The sequence below is a fragment of the Pelodiscus sinensis genome, chromosome 1 (assembly GCF_049634645.1).
Source record: "Pelodiscus sinensis isolate JC-2024 chromosome 1, ASM4963464v1, whole genome shotgun sequence".
Lineage (NCBI taxonomy): Eukaryota > Metazoa > Chordata > Testudines > Trionychidae > Pelodiscus > Pelodiscus sinensis.
Window position 1 is genome coordinate 81,157,728 of NC_134711.1, and position 18,689 is coordinate 81,176,416.

General features: G+C 42.7%; 1 protein-coding gene across 1 annotated transcript in view; it reads right to left on the minus strand.

Annotated features, from left to right (window-relative positions):
* The window catches only part of LOC102456527 (uncharacterized protein C3orf20-like), a 46,290-nt gene that overhangs the window by 12,907 nt on the left and 14,694 nt on the right, over positions 1-18,689 (minus strand). Inside the window, exons 6-11 of the mRNA XM_075926026.1 lie at positions 15,394-15,547; positions 14,013-14,244; positions 12,527-12,631; positions 8,774-9,053; positions 8,055-8,102; positions 6,147-6,263 (exon numbers count right to left, since the gene is read on the minus strand). Of these exons, the coding sequence (XP_075782141.1) occupies positions 6,147-6,263; positions 8,055-8,102; positions 8,774-9,053; positions 12,527-12,631; positions 14,013-14,244; positions 15,394-15,547 (936 nt within the window). The remainder of the gene's footprint in view (positions 1-6,146; positions 6,264-8,054; positions 8,103-8,773; positions 9,054-12,526; positions 12,632-14,012; positions 14,245-15,393; positions 15,548-18,689) is intronic.

Sequence of the window (18,689 nt, forward strand, 5' to 3'; positions counted from 1 at the left end):
AGACTGCAATCAACCTTTTCATTTCCAATGGACTCCCTCTCATAGTTCATGCAAGAAGATGATTAAATTACCTAAAATAGGCTAACCTGTTCTTTTTATATTGCTTTCTCCCATCTTCATAGAATACTAGGACTGGAAGGGACCTCGAGAGGTCATCGAGTCCAGTCCCCTGCCCCCATGGGGGCACTACTGATTCCCACATCAATTTGTTTGCTTTTTCTCTTCCAGTCTGTGGCTTCTCTAGCTTTCCTCCTCTCTTTCTCTACTCAGTCTTCTGTGGTGTACATATTTCAGTCTTTTCCCTATACTTTCTTTTCATCCCTGTTTTTTTTTTTTCTTTTCACGGCCCTATGTTTCTGCCACCAACTTCTCCATCCCTCTCCTATGTATGTCTCACCTACTCCTTCCTCTGTCCCTCATGTCTTTCTGCCAACCTATCTACGTAGGCTTTTACTATCAGAGCATTATCCTTTTCACACCTCTCCATTCCCTCATTCCACTTACAGTTCTTTCTTTAGCTCTCCCTGTTCCTATCCCAACATGCCCCAGCAGACTTCATCCATCCTGTACCCAGAGTATATGTCTTGCACCGAGGCTGGGAATGCATGCATGCTTCCACATACGGCAGTATGGCTTCTGCTTTCTCTCACTCTTGGGATCCTCAGTGCAAATTCTTGAGTTGGTCTCTTCCTGCTATTGCAAGCCCTGAGGTAATGCAGGCACCTATCACTACCAAGTCCACTGTCTTTGTGTGGGAGCAGGCCTCCTTTGACATTGGCTGGAATTAGTCATTAAAGCAGCAACTCCACAAGGAACTATAAGCATTTTCATTCTGCCAAAAACTCTATATCACTTACAGTGGCTCATTTAAAATTCTGACTCTGTCTAGGGCAGGTAAAAATATAAGAAACATGGAAAGTACCTACAGAAGCAGTCTGCTAGGTTAAATTGTCCATCCCCCTTGCACTGCAGTACTGAGCTCCACAGTCCTTTCTGGAAGACTCATGTCACATAAAAAGTCATATTGGGGCCTACAGGCTCAGCAGGCCAAGGATGGAAGTTTCCATCTCTGCTGTACCCAGCTTAGCATAACCTGGGACTCTGCAAGTGCAAACAGCAGTTGGGCTTTATCAGCTTTAATCCATGCCTTGAGCTGGGAAACTACTAAGCAGTAAATAAGTTTGACCTCAATCTCAGCTCATAAGAGCAATAAGAATGGTGTTGGGCCAGTACATGCACACCCGTAAACAACTATAATATAATTAGTGTAGGGAGTCCTGTGCCCAGTGAGTCTCACCTCGGTGGGTGCCCTGGATTCCCCCAGCTGGAGCCACGTCCACTGCAGCCTGGTGCGAGGTGACAGGAACGGGACTCCCCTCAGACTGAAGGGGCGTAAGTATTTCCAAGTGCCTGTTGCTCACTTTTATGCATTACTCTGCTTATGCTTATTGAGGTATTACATTGCAGTAGCTGTGTAACCATTTGTCAGTATTAAGCCTGTAATAGTAGTGATGTAGTAAGATTACTAAAAGCATCTATCCCTGATTGCCTCTGTTGTGAAGTGAATCTACAACCCTGTTGGGCCTTGGCCCTGTGAGTTGACAACTAAAAAGAACAATCAGATGCTCTGCTACAGGTGCATGTTTTCCTGAAGCACATCAAAACAAGCATTCCACTGGTTCCAGTATGCTGCCTCTGGCAGTGACCATAACTGATGCTTTAGAGGAATGCAACTCCCCTGTCTCCCCTCTCCTCCTCCCCCCGCAGTAATATACTTGGCAGGTTGTGCAATGCTAAGACATGGGAGAATTTCATCCCTCACACAAAAGCAATCCATTAGAGTCTTCAAACATCAAGTTTGTGTGCGCTTGTCATGTCTGAATCCATAAGCACAATGTTACTGGTCAAAATGATTCAATTGTTTTCAAAATCTTGGGCTTTTTGTTGCCTCGTGGGTGATGTTGCATGTGATTTTTCTCTGGCTGGCTATATGTGGAGGAAGTAAGGATTTCCAGGATTTGTCTTAAATGTGCTATCTTTCAAATCTATGTCCCTTTATGATCTCCAAGTAGAAAAAACGAAGGAGTGTCTATCTCCTTGAGCTGGAGCAGCCAGAACACTGGGACTCCATAGAAGCAATGCTGCTCAACCATGAATTTTAGAGTGTCAATAAATGTTAATGGGAATAGCTCTGCTGATTTATGCTACCTAAGAATCAAAGTCTGAATCTTCCCTGAAAAATGAAGTGTCCACCAAATAAATCACAATGGAGGGAGAATAACTTGCTGAGTATTGATGGAGACGATGAGAAGTTTTGGGAAGATGTTTTTTTTTTCTTCAGTGTTCCAAACATAGCTCTGGCAACTGAATTGCCTGAAAGGAGAAAAATGCCCTTGAACTGAAATTCCAAAGCAAGGCATAATGCACAAGTCAGAGCAAACAGGAGTATCTTCTTTTTTTGTTTCCTTCTTTTCTTCTCCCTAATTTTACCCAATTTAAAAGGTCAAAGGTGAGCCTCAATATTTAAAAAAGCAATACTGTGTGTCAAAAACATAGAAACAAGCTGAAATACAAAGTGTTTTATTTGTGATTGTGAGTTTGTTTGTTAAATATTGTGTGTCTCCCTATCAATTCCTCTTCATCTTTTGGAGCTTTGATTTCTCCCCACCCCCAACAGAGCCATTAAGCTACAAAAATAGCAGTGAACTTCCCTTATTACTTCCCTTCTATATTTTCTGCATCTCTCAAAGCTGATGAAAGGATTAAAAGTGTTTTTTATTCTCATCACCAGTTTTTTCTTCCCCACTTGTTTTGTGTAAGAAATGCAGTTGCTCCCCTGACTGAAGGTACATGTACACTAGCCCCCTAGTTTGAACTAGGGAGGCTAATGAGGACGACCGAAATTGCAAATGAAGCACAGGATTTAAATATCCCGCGCTTCATTAGCCTGTTCCCGGGCGGTCGCCATTTTGGAAATGGACTAGCCCGGAATAACTGCCTGCGTCTACACGCAGCAGAGAAGTGCGTGTATGAGGTTTAACTGTCATATGAGGTTTAACTGTTAATTCAAACTAAGGGGTCTATCTTGGAATAACGCTTCTCTGCCGCGTGTAGACTCAGGCAGTTATTCCGGGCTAGTCAGTTTCCAAAATGGCGACCGCCCGGGAACATGCTAATGAAGCGCGGGATATTTAAATCCCGCGCTTCATTTGCAATTTTGGTCGCCCTCATTAGCCTCCCTAGTTCGAACTAGGGGGCTAATGTAGACGTACCCTGATTTCTTTTTTCTGTCTAGCATTTGAGATAATTAGCAAACGCCCAAAGTTTACTACTCAAAACACATTGTCAAACATTGTCTACTTCCACTAAAGGAAGTTGTTCAGCAAACATTTCTTAAAATCTCTGAAATGTTCTCCAGAGTTTAAGCAAAGTTAACAGAAGCTTCACCATCTGTGTGGATTTTGTAATAAAGCTCCTTTCCTGGGCATACTATCAGCAAGAAGTTGTGGTACATCTGCTAAGGATCAATGGTGTCTAGAAAGCTTAGGAATGGACCCAGGGACTTTGAGTGCCATGGCTTCACAACATCGGAGATTGATCTCCACAGTGACAGTCTCATGGTAAATGGAAACAAGGCCTGAGATCTGGTCAAAGGTCTCATGGAGAATATTTACATTTCTGTGGCATAGCTGTGGTCACATTTCCTCTTCTCCTAAATTGCCACCAGTCTTTTTGGCAGATTAACCTGCACTACTGACTCAGCATGGAAAATTACATGGTTCTTCCTATAAGGAACCATCAACTTATTTCTTAAAATCAATTGATTCAAGGTGCTTTGAATGCTTCCATGGGAATATTAAGGAAGGCACCATCTGTATGGATTGGGTTTTGTGCAGTTTTATTTTTTAAGGTTTTGGGTATGATTACATCTCTTTTATGGTTGATTTGTTTTCCCAGTGGAAAAACACTGGGATTGTTATTGAAATGGACTGTTAATATCTCCTTTCAGAAAGCCAGACTGCCAGCCATACCTAAACATGAAGACGTTAGGTCCTTGTTTAAGAAAACATCTCTGGACATTAACAAAGTTGCTAATTACCATTCTATTTCTAGGAAGAATAATCAAGGCCATACAAGTAGACCAATTCCAGTTGCATTTGGACGCCATGTACTACCTTTATCTCTATCAGACCTGACTATAGAATTGATACTGAACACATGGTGGTGAGTCATTTTTCTAGGATTAGGGGAAATTTCTAGGATTAGGGGGAGATTGACCACTGCAGTATATTCATTGTCTGCATGTTCTAAATGACTGCTAATGTCAGGTAAATTCACAAACTGCTGTAAACATCTCATTTAGCATTAATCATAAAGCTTTACGTTATCCTCTTAACTGTTTTCATATTCATTAAACTACTTCCATATGGAAATGAAAAACAGTGATATGGAACAGAATCAAAACATCTCTGTGTAGCTGGCTAGCATCTTTACTCAGCACTGTTGCAGCAGCGCTCATCCGTAGCCCAAGTTGCTGGGTCATTCAGACCGAGGGGTTTCATCACACATGATTTTTCTGTTGGCATGTGAGTTGATGCCAAAGGAATTACACACTGTGCTCAACTACCTTGTATTGTCTCCTTTTCCACTCACCAAGAAATGGCCATATCAATTTATTTCCATTAGCTCTGTAAATGTAAAGAGGGCTTTTGTTTTTTCTACTTTTTAAACATATAATTAATCTGACAAATTTACCCTTCACCATCAAGGAGGAAGTTAACATATAGTATTCAAAATACTACATGTGGCAGTAATGTGTAGAGAAATGAAATGTCAAACATTACATTTTATTTTCTGTAGACACAGCGCTTTCTGCAGTTTTAGATGCAATCCAGTAATTTTAAAACCAATGAGTAGTCCTATGGTACCTCAGAGACCACAAAAGCTCATGATACTACATATACTTTTTGCTAGTCTCTAAGGTGTCACAGGACTACTCTTTTTTAAAGTTATAGACTAATGCGGCTACCCCTCTGAGTCCAATAACTTTGTGTGGCTCGATAGTGTCACCCAGTGGACAGATAAGTTGATCACAGATGGGCATATTAATGCGGATTTTTTTCCGTTTTATTTCAAAACTAATAATTGGCTTCTTGCTGATGGGAACAGTTTCTAATGTTGTTGTTCTTAGGAATGGAGAATACATTAAAAGCTCCTATATTCTGATTGCCATAGCAATTGCAGAAAATTCATATTGAGAAAATGCAGGAAATGATTATTGTTGCTCTCTCTCAGTAATAGATTTACAGGACATAACCACTATGTCCTTAATGGAGAATTTTGTTGTTAGAATAAAGAAACAAAGAACAGCTAAAAGACAAACACCATTTGTGGTATTACTTACATGTAGATTCAGGGACTAAGTTTTATCCCATTGTAATAATAATGGAGTGCAGTTCAACACTATTTATTCATCCTTAGCCAAGTATTGCATAGGACTAAAAGGCTGAAGAATCAACTCTCTGTATAGTTTTTATAACTATTGCTGAGTTATAACATTTATTATTTTGGCCAGATCTTTGCATCAGTCACTCAGGTATTAAGGATTAGTATGTCTTCTACCTGGGGTTGTAACAAATCCAAACCTTGCACAATACTATACACCTAAAACTAGCCACTGTGCATGTTTGATTTAAATAAGATTTTGAACAAGATTGGAAGGTCATGCATTTCCTCTTGCTGTGTTTAATTCACCTTCAAAGGTTTTTTGCAGTACATGAAATGGAGCCATGTTAACAGAAACATGATGAAAACTAATGGCTGAAACTGAAAAAGAAACCTGGTTCATATTCTAAAGAACTGGCTAGTGGCATGTATACAGCCCTCCTCTGCTATGCAGTATGAGAATACTGCAATATGTATTGTAAGACCTGTGTTGTGAATAGCTAAGATCAAGGCATGAGAGTAACAGGGCCCAGGACTTCTGAAGAAAGGCTATTCTGGATACTGCTATGAGGGTCTGAACAGACACAATGTACAACATGGTGACAATTGGAAGTCCTGGGCTTGTTCCAATAGAGTGGCAAAATCATCAAAAGTAAAATATTTAGCTGTACGTGTAGATAGTGGTAACAGTTTTAACATACCAAAAACATGCCAGGAGCAACATTATGCCTTTGCACCAGTAATGAACCTTTATGACCTGTAAATTCGTCTGTATAGTTGATGTCATATTTGAGGAGACGATAGGAATCCAGGCGACCCTGAAGCAACATAGGAAGTGCAATTACAGAAATATGTAGGCTATAAATCTTACTCTACCAATCATCAGTGCACTATATTCCCTCTGCACAAGGCCTAATGAGTTAAACTGAACTAATTATCTTCTTCTTTGTGGCTGAGGCAGGCAGCTGTTCTGAGCACACTTGTTTTTGGAGACAGTATTCATAATTGTTGGATTTCTCTTTGTGGAATAATTTGTCACTTCTTCAAAGAAGCCATACCTGTAAGTTTTAAAAATCTAGTGCTTATGAAAGGAGAGAGGGCAACTAGCTATGGTGCAAGCTTCCTATTTAGTTCTCAGTGTACTGTTCTTGGATAGGAAACACAATACCCCATTTTTAAAGATGGCGCAGGGGGGCTTTGAACCCAGGTCTCCAGAATGGACGAGCAGTGTGTGTACATAAATACACCTGTACAATGAAGACCTCTCCCACATGTATGGTGCACACTCTGACATGAGATTGTTAAGCAGATACTTTAGAGTGGTGCCAGTTCTACTCCTTTTCATAGACTGGAAGTATTACATTTGTGTTTCATGCAGCCTCCACTTTTAAACTTGAAGCAAAATCCTGTTCCCACTTAAGTGAAAGGGAGTTCTATTGACTTCAGAGGGGCCAGAATTTCACCTCTTCTATTCTATGTTTTTCCAGATATAGATTAATTAAAATTGATATACACTATAAGGCCAGTTTCTGAGGGGTTTTAATTTATACATCAGTAAGGACTTGTTCAGGTGTTTAAACTGATGTTATGTACACATCAATCAAGACAGCAGGTATGTGGGATTTTTTTAAAATCCTCCCAGTCTTCTTCCAGCACTTCAGCAACTCAAATAATGGTAGGAAGCACTGGTGTAGCTCATTCACTGGCATTTATTTGTACCCTCATGCCATTTAAGACTAGATAACACGATAAAAACATCTGGGTCAGATTTCTGCTAGTGCTTTATTCCCAGCATTGCTGGGAAAATATTTCAGTACAGACAAGGCCCTAGGGTTTGGGAGAAAAATGATGCAAGAAACACAGCAATAAAGTATGTAAGTTGAAGTAACCTCCACTGACTATTCTGTCTCCAACTTTTAACTTTCATCTTTTTAAGTCCCTTTGTAAGTTTCAACACAGAGTTGCTCCTGCCCACTTTGTGACATGTACTTTATACCATATTAAACTTAACCCTGTACATGTGAAGAGAAAGTCTTTATTTTAATTGTCTACTCAGTGTTCATGCAGCCATGCAAATGTATTGAGTACACAAATGGTGAGAGTACTGTCCAGCATGCCTGTGGCAGCAATTCAAAGCCCTGGATGTAACAGTCAATGGGCCCCCAATGCACACGCAAGTTGCGCCCACAGGGCAGTGTTGCATCTGGGCTGACTGGTGCGCTCTTCCAGCACATCCAAGGCCCCAAATTGCTTCCCTAGTAGCCTTGCTAACTGTGCAAACCCAAAGACCCTAAGAGAGTTGCCACCCTGACTCACCCTTTCTCTGAGGCCATGCCCCTGTTCCACCCTGCGCTCACTCTATCCCGCATCCCTCTGTTGCTCACTCTCCCCCCCACATACTCATCATCACCTGGCTTAGGGAGGGGCTTGGGGTGCAGGATAGGGTTTGCATGCAGGCCCTGAGAGGGAGTTATAGTGTTGGAGTGGGAGTTTGTGTGCAGAAGTGGGTGCAGGTTCTGGGAAGGTGTTGTGGTGTGGGAGGGGGTGCAGGTTCTGCACTGAGGCAGCGGGTTAGGGTTCAGGAGGGGGGTCAGGTAGTTAGCACTTACCTTACGAGGCTCCCAAAAACAACTGGAATGCCCCTCTGGCAGCGGCTCCTAGGCAAGGGAGTAAAGGGGAGCCTCTGCTGTGCGCTGCTGCCCACAGGCTCCACCCTTTCAGCTCCCAGTGGCCATAGTTCCCAGCCAGTGGGAGCAGCCGAGTCAGCGCTTGGCTCAGAGGCAGCACACAGAGACCCCTCCCCTGGGGCCATAGGGAGAGTGTCATCTGCTTCCAGGAGCTGTACGGAGCGAGAATGAGCAGGAAACCTGCCTTACTCCCTCTGTGCTGCTAGCAGCAGCCAGGGGCCTCCAGACTGTTTTCAATCACTCATATAAGAAGTTGTTCCCTTTGCCCACCTGTGTCAGCGGGCCTGCTGTTCAGATTTTGGTGACAGGATAAACAGCAAATAGATCCAAGTGTTGCTTTTTTAAAACAATTTTTCTTATGAGAAGCTAGATAAATTCATGGAGGTTAGGTCCATAAAAGGATGTTAGCCAGGGGTTAGGAATGGGTCCCTGGCCTCTGTTTGTCAGAGGCTGGAGATGGATGGCACGAGACAAATTGCTTGATCAATGTCTTAGGTCCACCCCCTCCGGGGCACGTGGTGGTGGCCACTGTTGGCAGACAGGCTACTGGGCTAGATGGACCTTTGGTCTGACCCAGTACGGCCATTCTTATGTTCTTACGGTCTCAATTTTCAGACATGCTAAACTCAAATGAAACCTACCTGCATACATGGCATACTTCTGTTCCTGTTCTTTCTCTCATAGAGCTGCTCTAATTTGTCTTCACTTGGATCCTCATTCGTTTTCAGTGATGAAGACACACAGACCACCATGATTTGTTCCTGGGCAGACATCTGGTTGTTAATAAGGTGATCATACTCCAGGTCTGATACATATGGAATCTGATGATTACTACATCTGCATATCTTTCCTTCCTGCCCCACCAGCATTCTCCGAAGGACAGCAGGGCAAGCACTATGGGATGTAAGCCATAATTTATCACTGTCATGACGAATAGAAAACAGAGGGGAAAGGAATTAGACGGCAAGCAAGGCTTTGGTCCTAAAGTGAAAACAGAAGCAAGTTAAATAGAATGTCAAATAAACTGACTACAGCAACCAGCATCTTTTAAACCACAATCTCTAAACACCAGGGTCAAACCAGAATTTTCTGAACTCTGATTAGGCAGAGTACACAGCTCACGGAAGGGCTGACATTGCCAGAGATGTGAGCAAAGCTCTGTGGCTGCAGTGTTCTTCAATTGTGCCAAAACAGAGCTGCTGAGCTAGCCAGATGGGAAAGCTGGATGGTTCACTCCCTAACTGGATGAGCTGGCCAAGCAGGCTTTGAAAATTGATCAGTGCTAAATTCAGACGCTGAAGTGTGCTGGCCTGGCTCACTGGCTTTCTGCAGGTCTCACATGCACCTCGTGCCTTTAGACAGACAGCTGTGGTGCATTTATGGTTTCATCACTTAGTCACAGAAGTTAAGCATAGATCATGTGGGTATTAGTGTTACTGCTCTCCCAAAGGTAGTGTGTTGTTTAGATCATGTTTGAAAAGGCCTTGAATGAGATGTGCTGTAGAAGTGCAAAGCTATCATCCTATATCTTGGGCAAATGCCAATGTACTGTTTCACTGCAGGCTTGCACATGACTGCAGTAAAAGAGAACCAGACACTCCCACTTTACAGGGGGCAAATCTTTTCTAAGGCTGGTGCAGGCATCAAGAAGAATTTTGAAGGTTATGGGCTGGATCTACAGTCCATTGATGTTAATGGCAAGCCTCCTGTTGTTATCTGAGGGTGTTGGATTAGGCCCATATGTGAGTGTACCAAGAGTAAGGAATTGCAAAGAAAAAGAGCTCTGAGTAAAAGTTGGCTTGAATCCAATACATTTATCTTATATATTGTATGGTATAGGGAGTGGAAGGAAAAAAAGACTATGACAAAATAAAGGCTTGATTTTTAGGAAAATAATAGAAGACTAAGAAATAGGTGTGAAGGAGGGTCAAGAGAAGAGGTGATCTTGTATACAGGAGGAAGACAATAGACATTAGTTTTAATTGATATATAAGATAGATATAAAACAAGGAATTCCACATCGGCATTCTACATTAAAAAATAAACCACTTGAGATTTGGTGTCATGGTTCATGGTTATAGAATCATAAAATGCTAGAACTGGAAGACACCCCGAGAGGTTATTGAGTCCAATCCCCTACCCTCAAGGCAGGACCAGGCACTGTGTAGATCAGTGATCCCCAATGTGGTGCCCGATGGAGCATTTATGTGCGCCTGCCTAGTGACCAGGGCTGGCCTGAGCCATTCTTGTGCTCCGGGCCCCGGGTGTGTGGTGCATGAGTGGCCCTTGCCCTGTGCGTGCAGCACATGTGCGATGCCGCCCCCGGGTGCCCGGCAACCCCAAAAGGTTGGGGACCACTGGTGTAGATCATCCCTGAGGCTGCATCTATACTGCACCCTTCTTCTGCAAAAGCTTATGCAAATGAAGCGCAGAGTAGAATATCGCTGTGCTTCATTTGTATAATTAATTAGGGTCAATTTTTGTGCAAGAGGCTGTGTAGACAGCTCCTTTTTGCACAAAACCCCTCTCTTGCACAAGAGCCATTCTTTCTGAAAAAATGAGGGGTCCTGCAGGACCTTAGAGATTAACAAAAGAATGTAGATGGTATCATGAGCTTTTGTGGGCACAACCCACTTATTCTGTGTTATTCTTTTACTTCAGCGTTTCCTAAACTATGGGCCGCGGCCCAGTACCGGGCTGCGGGAAAAAAATACCAGGTCTCAGCGTGGCTGCCAGGAGGGGAGCAAAGCGGGGCGGGCTGGGAGGAGGTGTGTGTATGTGGGAGGGGGGGGAACTGGCCACCAGGAAGCAGGGTTGGGGGCAGCAGGGCTGTTCCACACAGTTTGGGGCTGGAGGGCGGCCGGCGGAAGCAGGGTTAGGGGTAGCGGGGCTGTCCGGCGGAGATCCGGGTGGGCAGGCAGGCGGCGGCGGAACCAGAGCTGAACGGGGGAGATCAGGAGGAGGAGGACTGGAGAATCACCCTTTGGAAGCACGGCTGGATGGGGGCAGCAGGGCTGGTGGAGGGGGGGGTCAACTGGGGAAGTGGGGAAATGGGTGTGGGGGAACTGGCCGTCGGAAGCAAGGCTGGACTGGGGAGATCGGGAGGAGAAGGGAAGGGGAGCAGTTCTGACCCAGGCACATATAGACCCAGGCACACGAGTGAGTCTGGCCCTGGGGATTCCATTTCCCCCCCCACCCTCACTCCCATACCCTCCCTCGAGTAGTTGCAAACGGCCTGGCTGATAGACACACTCACGCAGCCTGAGCTCATCTACCAGCCAGGCAGTTCGCAGCTATGGACTGATACACCTAATTATAATAAAACTTACCTAATTAGAGAATACTGGACATTTTATCTGTCCGGTATTTTCTCAATTTGTTTCCCAGACAGAACCCTCAAATACCGGACTATCTGGTACAAAACTGGACACCTGGCAACCCTATCCTTCCTTGCACCCTCCCTTCTAGCCAGACCCTATCCCCAATCTGCTCCTGCTCCTGCCTCCTGGAGTGCCCATGCAGCATCGGGTCCCCCAAGCCCCGGCCCAGGCTGGGTGGAAGATGCAGCCGGGTGAAACACTGAAAATGTATTCATTTTTAATTCTTTTTTATATGCATTTATATTTTTGGGCTGCAAAAAACAGTACTGAAAAAAATACGGGTTCCAACTAAAGTAAAAAGTTTGGGAAACACTGATCTAACCAGCTTTCTATCCATCTTACAGTCCATTTATCCAATTCATATTCCCTTAACTTGCTGGCAAGAATATTGTGGGCGACTGTATCAAAAGCTTTGCTAACGCTGGCACTGGGGGCTTTGGGAAGACCAGAAACAACTTAGTTGAATAATCATCAGTTGCTTAATGAATATGCAAATATGCGAATGACAGTTACCGGTCCTCCAAAAGCTCGTGAATGGATTTACTGATCCCTGTGTCAAAAAGTTTGGGAAGCCCTGCTTTACTTGCTTTACCCATAGTGGGCTATCATTGGGCTCATATCTCCCAACTCAGTAAAATAAAAGAAAAAATACGATGCAAAGTTGCTTTAAGGAAATAGCCAAAGGAACCTCCACATCAGTAAAAGTGACAGCAAATCCTCAACAGGGAGAAGTAGTGGAATGTGACTGTCTCATTAGACGTCACCTCATTCTCCAGTCATTGCACTCTGCAGATATCTCAAATAAGACAACAGTAAATTACTTAATTTTACAAAGTTGCTAGCATTCCTAATGTATTATTATGAAATCAGACATAATGGTGTGAAATCATAGGAAAAAACAAATAGTATTCATAAGATGCTTATCCAGCGCCAGAAATGGCTTGTCAGTAAGTCCCTCAGATCAATGTTTGCATTACAATCAACATTGTCCAGTTCCTGCTCAGATTTCCTTACCCTGATATGTAGGCGTTCTGTAATGCAACAGTGTATTTATTTAAACTGAACTGAGGCACATGTGGCTGATCTGGTTTGATATTGCTGTTTGCTAAAGAGGAAATTCTGCAAGAGAAAATAACAGTAAATGTAAACAGTAGTTTAAATGTCAGGAAAACAAAGCAGATATGTGTTCTGCAGTACTAAAATGTATCTATATATAGTGTTCATAGATGGGTGAAATCCTTTTTCCAATTAACTGATAATGATATAGTCATCTGGTTATATACTGGTGCACATAAAAGAAACACTTCAGCTGATATTGGTTGGGGATTTAGAACCATACATCTGGGAGAGTAAGAACTCTTAAGTGACACAGAAAACAAGAACTACTCTTTATATTTTTCTGGTTTTAGTTGCATGGCTCCAATAAGTTAATGGGCATTATATTAATTGGAACTCTAGGCAGAGTAAAATTAAATCTCAAGTTTTCTTAAGTCTTGTACAAGTTAATATTGCAGAAGTTAAGTAATTTGGGAGATTGGAGCCTTAAAGGGCAAGGTTTTCAGGTCAAGGTGCAAATTGTCATGTGTCTGTGTAACACATAGGAATGTAAGAATGGCCATACTGTGTTAGACCAATGTTCATGTTGCCCGGTATCCTGTCTTCAGGGAGTGACTATTGCCAGATGCTTCACAGGGAATCAACAGAACAGGGCAATTATTGAGTGACCCACCCTTGTTGTCCACTCCCAGCTTCTGGCTCAGGATGCCCCTTATGTGAAGAAGTACTTTTGTTTGTTTGTTTCAGATCTCCTCGTTATTAATTTCATTTGGGTGACCCCTGATTCTCATACTACGTGAAGGGGTAAATTAAATTTTTTTCTGTATGCCATTCGTGATTTTATAGACCTCTCATATCCACCTATAGTCATCTATTTTCCAAGCTAAAAAGTCCCTGTCTCTTTCTTCTCTCCTCATTATGGAAGCTGTTCCATGCTCCTATTATTTTTTGCCGTCTGTCTCTGCACCTTTTCAATTGTAATGTATTTTTTATATTTATGATGTTTTCTGTCTTATTGTCTATCCCTTTCCTACTGATTCCAAATATTCTACTAGGTTTTTGACTGCCGCTGCACACTGAGCAAATTTTTTCCCAAACTATACACAAAAATTCCAAGATTTCTTTCTGGCACAATGGTGCCCCACTCCTGAATGATGCTACTGTAATATAAAGGTATGATGTTAATCCATTAAAAGGAATGTTCTCTTTAAACTATATTCCAGGATCAGTTATGGATACTTCCCAAACCTCCCGTGGTTTTCCTGTCACTAACTTGTTCTTGTTGATGTTTTTATGAAGCCGCAATATGTGAAATAATCAGTTCTATGACACTGATAATTAAGCTTAATTATAATAACCTAAAATTTATCATAATACACAATTATTTTCTCATAAAGAAATATTTCAGTGGGCATTGAGAAATTATCTTTTTTTTTTTTTTTACCTGGGAGAATAAGATGACTGCTCCCACAGCATTTTGTGAGCAGAAGCTGATTGAAAATGAGCCAGCAGGAGAGGGCTGTCTGACTCAGAGGCTCTTCTGTAGTCTCTCTTCTTCTCTGGTGCTCTCTGTACAACTGAGGTAGTCAGGGAAGCAGCTGCAGACTGCACTGTGCATTTAGTTAAAGTTCTCTGAGAAAGTCTAGGCATTTTGTGAATGTGTGGCGAGTCAATTTCTGAAATACCACCACACCATAGATATTAATCTTAGGAGACAAAAACAAAACCAAAAAAAAAAAAACCACAAACACAAAAACCTAGCTATGAAAATTAACTCTAAATTCTTCCTTCAGGTCTTGGTTCTGATATTTTTCATGGTAGACTGCTCCTGGACCTGGCAGCCTTCAGAAAGATTTTGCTCTTAGTGTGTAGGACAGGTTATTGTACTGGCTGCAATTTTAGTAATGGTAAAACATGCAATCAGACCTATGTTTTTGCTGTACTGGTAACTATTTTTATGCACTGGAACTGTTACAAATAATCAGGATTAATAATATTCACAATATATAAGATAAATGGAATAATATCTAAGGAAGATGATATTCAAGTTCATGTTCGTTACAACTGGGCTCAAATATTATGGAATGTTTCTCTTTGAAAGGAATCAAATACACAGACTATAATTCACAGGCATTTAGTTTGTATTGTTAAGAAATGTCTTACGTAGCCAGTGCTCGGTGGGTGAAATTCATGCCTGTGCAAAGGACCTGCATGAAGTCTATACATCACTGTACTTCCTCTTAAATGCCCAAATTTGGCTTATGTGGTGCATGATTCATACTTTGGCCCAATGCCCTGACATTAATTTAATGCAGAGGCAGGAATTCCAATATAAATTAATGTAGTATTATAATGTGCTTCTTAAATGTAATAGCAATAGTATACGGAATATCTAGCTCCAAAGAAACCCATTACGTTATTCTGTCTGTTTTAAAAAACTTAATTATTTCCCTAACTCCAAACACTAACAAAAATTACAGAAAACTACAGAAGACCCAGAAAAATTTGTAAATGAGACTGTCATTAGTGACTTCCTCATTAAGGACCAGAATCCACCTCTCTCTCTCACCTTGACTTCACAGGACTCTTTCATATGAATAACTGTTCACCAATGTGATCAAGAAGTTCACAGTCTGCCCTTCTACTTGTTTCAATTCACAATATTTTAAAGCCAGCAAGCCACTCTATAAAATTAAGTCTGAAACTGCAGATCAGAAGAGAAAGGACAGGCCTAGAGCTATTTTGTCCATTGTGGTACCTGCTGAAGTCAAAGCAAACTTAACACTATTAAATCCATCACTCATTTTTTTTCTATGGTGACTGACCAAAAGCCATTCGATAGTATTCCAGCCAGTCATCCAGAATATTCTTGATCTTCTGCTGTAGTTTTCTTAATTCTCGGGCTGCACTGAAGTCATTTATAGGGCTTATGGTCTCTTCTGGATTTTTAAGTGTCTTCACCAAGTCTGATAACTTTGGCTTTTTAAATAAAATAGAAAAAACACAGTTAAAAGTTATGTTCTATGTTTGACGCTGCCAAAAAGCGATGAAATAATGTTATAAAATATGAGACCTTTAATCTGAAAGCATATTTTGAAAATAAGTTATTAGGGTGAGGAGATAGACAAGACTCTTTAAAAGCCTCCCATGGTAGGAAGTTAGTAGGCACTAGTAAATGCACCATTTTCTAGTCTGAACCACTACATTGTGTAATCTAGTTTGGCATCATAATACATACTCTTGAGTCCTCTGTTGTAGGATGTGAAAAGAAAACAGCAGACGCTATAAGTTATACCTGAGGCTGTCAAAGCTTGTTTGTCTGGCTACACTGCTGCTAGTCCCCCTTCTTTCTCTGTCCATTGTTCAAGGACCTCCCTTTTGGTTTTATGATTATTGTGTATTGTGCAGGAGGAGGCATTATAATGGCTTGATTACTCACTGAATTAACGTAAGTCTGCAGCTATTTGCATTTGGCTCTCAGCCTCCCAAAAGCGCGTACACCCTCTATTTTACACCTGCTGTACCCATTCACATCTCTCTGGGTATTTTTAATCTGAGAGTGGATTAGTTAGATATAACAAGGAGACAGGAATGCCCAGAATCACAATGTGCATGGAGACATCACTAATGTTAATATAGTTGGCGGGAGTAGAATTCCCTTCTGCCCACTCTGAGAAGGTCTAGAGTTTTTTAAAATTCTGATACCATGCACTTTCCTTCTTATAATGTCTCACCAAGACTTGTCTTTGCTACCCTTTTTGTTAACATATTCCTGGATTTGTTGGGAAGGGCACATGAGTTCCAGCATTAGCTTCAACAGAATAAAGCAGCAATTACTGCTGGCACTTGACAGTGAAAACATACAGACCCGCATGGCTGTGGCGACATCTGCCCCCAAAGCAGCACTTCAGCTGGTTAACATCACCTCCTAGTGCCAGAATAGGCTACTTGAGAAGGGGTGGGAAGATGTAACTTGCAGCAAAACTTTACCTACTACTGTCCTCAGTTTCTGAATCACTGCTGGAGGAGCACTCTCCAATGCCTCAGAAGTCCTATGACAGATTTTCAAACTTTAGCACAAATCTCTGTTATTTGCACCAATATGATAGCGATGGCACCCACTTTCAGGCAGCGTATCCTTTTCTGAGGGGAACTGCTTGGAAGTGACTCTTCCTATGCTACTGTGTGAAAAGCCATGAGGCTGAAGAAGCTATGGAAGATGAAGCCACCATAAAGCTGGAGTCTGTTAATTAACCCTTTGTCAGAGGAAAATCTTTTATGGTAGATGATCCAAACACAGCGAAGCATGAAACATAGTGGCAGAGCTAATAGAGTTCTAGACCTCAGGAGAGACTTTTCGGATTTGCATTACAGCCAGCAAAGCACATCTGTGAGCACACAGTTCTGTTTTACAAGACAAAGCTGATAACAGGAATTGGAAGGGCTGAAGCATCCAAAGACATTAAACTTGAAAGTCGGTGGTATCTGAACAGGGGAGGCTGGGGAGCCCTAGCCCAACCGTGGTTTGTCCATTTTTCATCAGGGCAGACTCTGTCCCTTTCTCCTATTCCCTCACGATGCACTATCCTCCCACCCCTGACCCAGGCCAGCAGCTGAGCCCAGCCAGGGAGCCTGAGCAGTTGTGGGAGCTGCACAGACCCTCTACCTACTCATGGTTCGAGAGACCCAAGAGCAGCTCACAGCCCATGTTCCTGCCCCCAGGGTTCCCTGCCTCGCCCAGGGCTGGTGGAGTGTCCAAGCCTCTGCACCAGTTCCTCACAGCTGCATACGTGGTTCTTGCCTCTTGGCTGGAGCTGAGTTGGGGTATGGCCTTGGAGCTACAGCCTGGCCCTGGTAAGAGCCACGTGGGCAGCTGTCAGAACTGCAGCACAAACCCTCCACCTGCCCTGGGCGAGGAGCCCTGGGGGCAGAGACATGGGCGGGAGGCTACTCTTGGGCCTTCCACACCACAGGCAAATGAGGTGTCCACTGTGGCTCCCCACAGCTGCCTGAGTGGCAGTTAACTTGGCCGGGCTGTGGCTTTGAGGCCCACCCCACTGCTGAAGCCAGGCTAGGGTAAGAGCCACATGAGCAACTGTGGGTAATCTGGTCTCCTCCAACTGCCCTGGGTGGGTGGCCCTAGGGGTGGGGACATGGATAGGGGCTCTGTTTTCAGCCCACACTTGTGGGGGTAGGCTCCCCAGCCGTGCTCCAGTTTGTCCAAGAGCAGGGCTTTTGAGGGAACTGAGGTCTCACGGGAAGGGGCCTTTAGTTCCCTCACTTCTGGGAAGGCTCTGCTACCCCTGCTTCAAGCTAAGAATGCAGCTCTGGCATGGAAGAGTTGGAAAGAGGAATTTAACCTCTAGGTAAATATTTTTGGGTTAGATAAACAACATACTGTGAAAATAAAACTATTTTGTTACCTGACTAAAGAAAAGGGGGGAGAGATAAGTGAGATTTTGTGCGTGGAAATTCCTCAAGCTCAGAGAACCACAGAAGCAATAATGGGCTGTTTTGGAAGAATGAAATGGTGGGAGAATATAATTTCTTTACCTGGGATCAAGCAGCTGGGGAGGGTATAAATGAATACAGTATTGGCTTAAACGTATTAGTAGCCAGTTGCAATTTTGGAAATGTTAAAGATCCGTTGAGAAGAGACAAGATAACATATGGGATATGAGAATCTCAACAGTATCAAATCGGTTGCTGAGGGGAAGCTACCTTAACTTTCAAGGAAAATTTGGAGACATGCAGGGCTGCAGAGTTATCCAAAAAGAGAATTAGAACCCTGGAAGAGCAAGTCAGCAGAAACTGGCTATGTGGTAGAAAATATACAAGATAGAAATAAAAATTGTCCAGCTTACGGGGAAAATATCACATCTGTGACAAACACAAAAATTCTGCAGCCAAGTGTTTGTGTAGAAAAACCCAAGTTACACACAAGTAACCAAAGAGAGCAACAGTGAGTATAGGGATGCTATGTGGGTAACCAAACAGATGGTAAATACAAGGCAACAAGACCCTACTAAGTACCAGAAACACTTGCAGACATGTTATCTGAAAAGAAAGTGATATGATTTCAATTATGTTGTGGTTTGAGTTGTAACATTATCCTGATCTG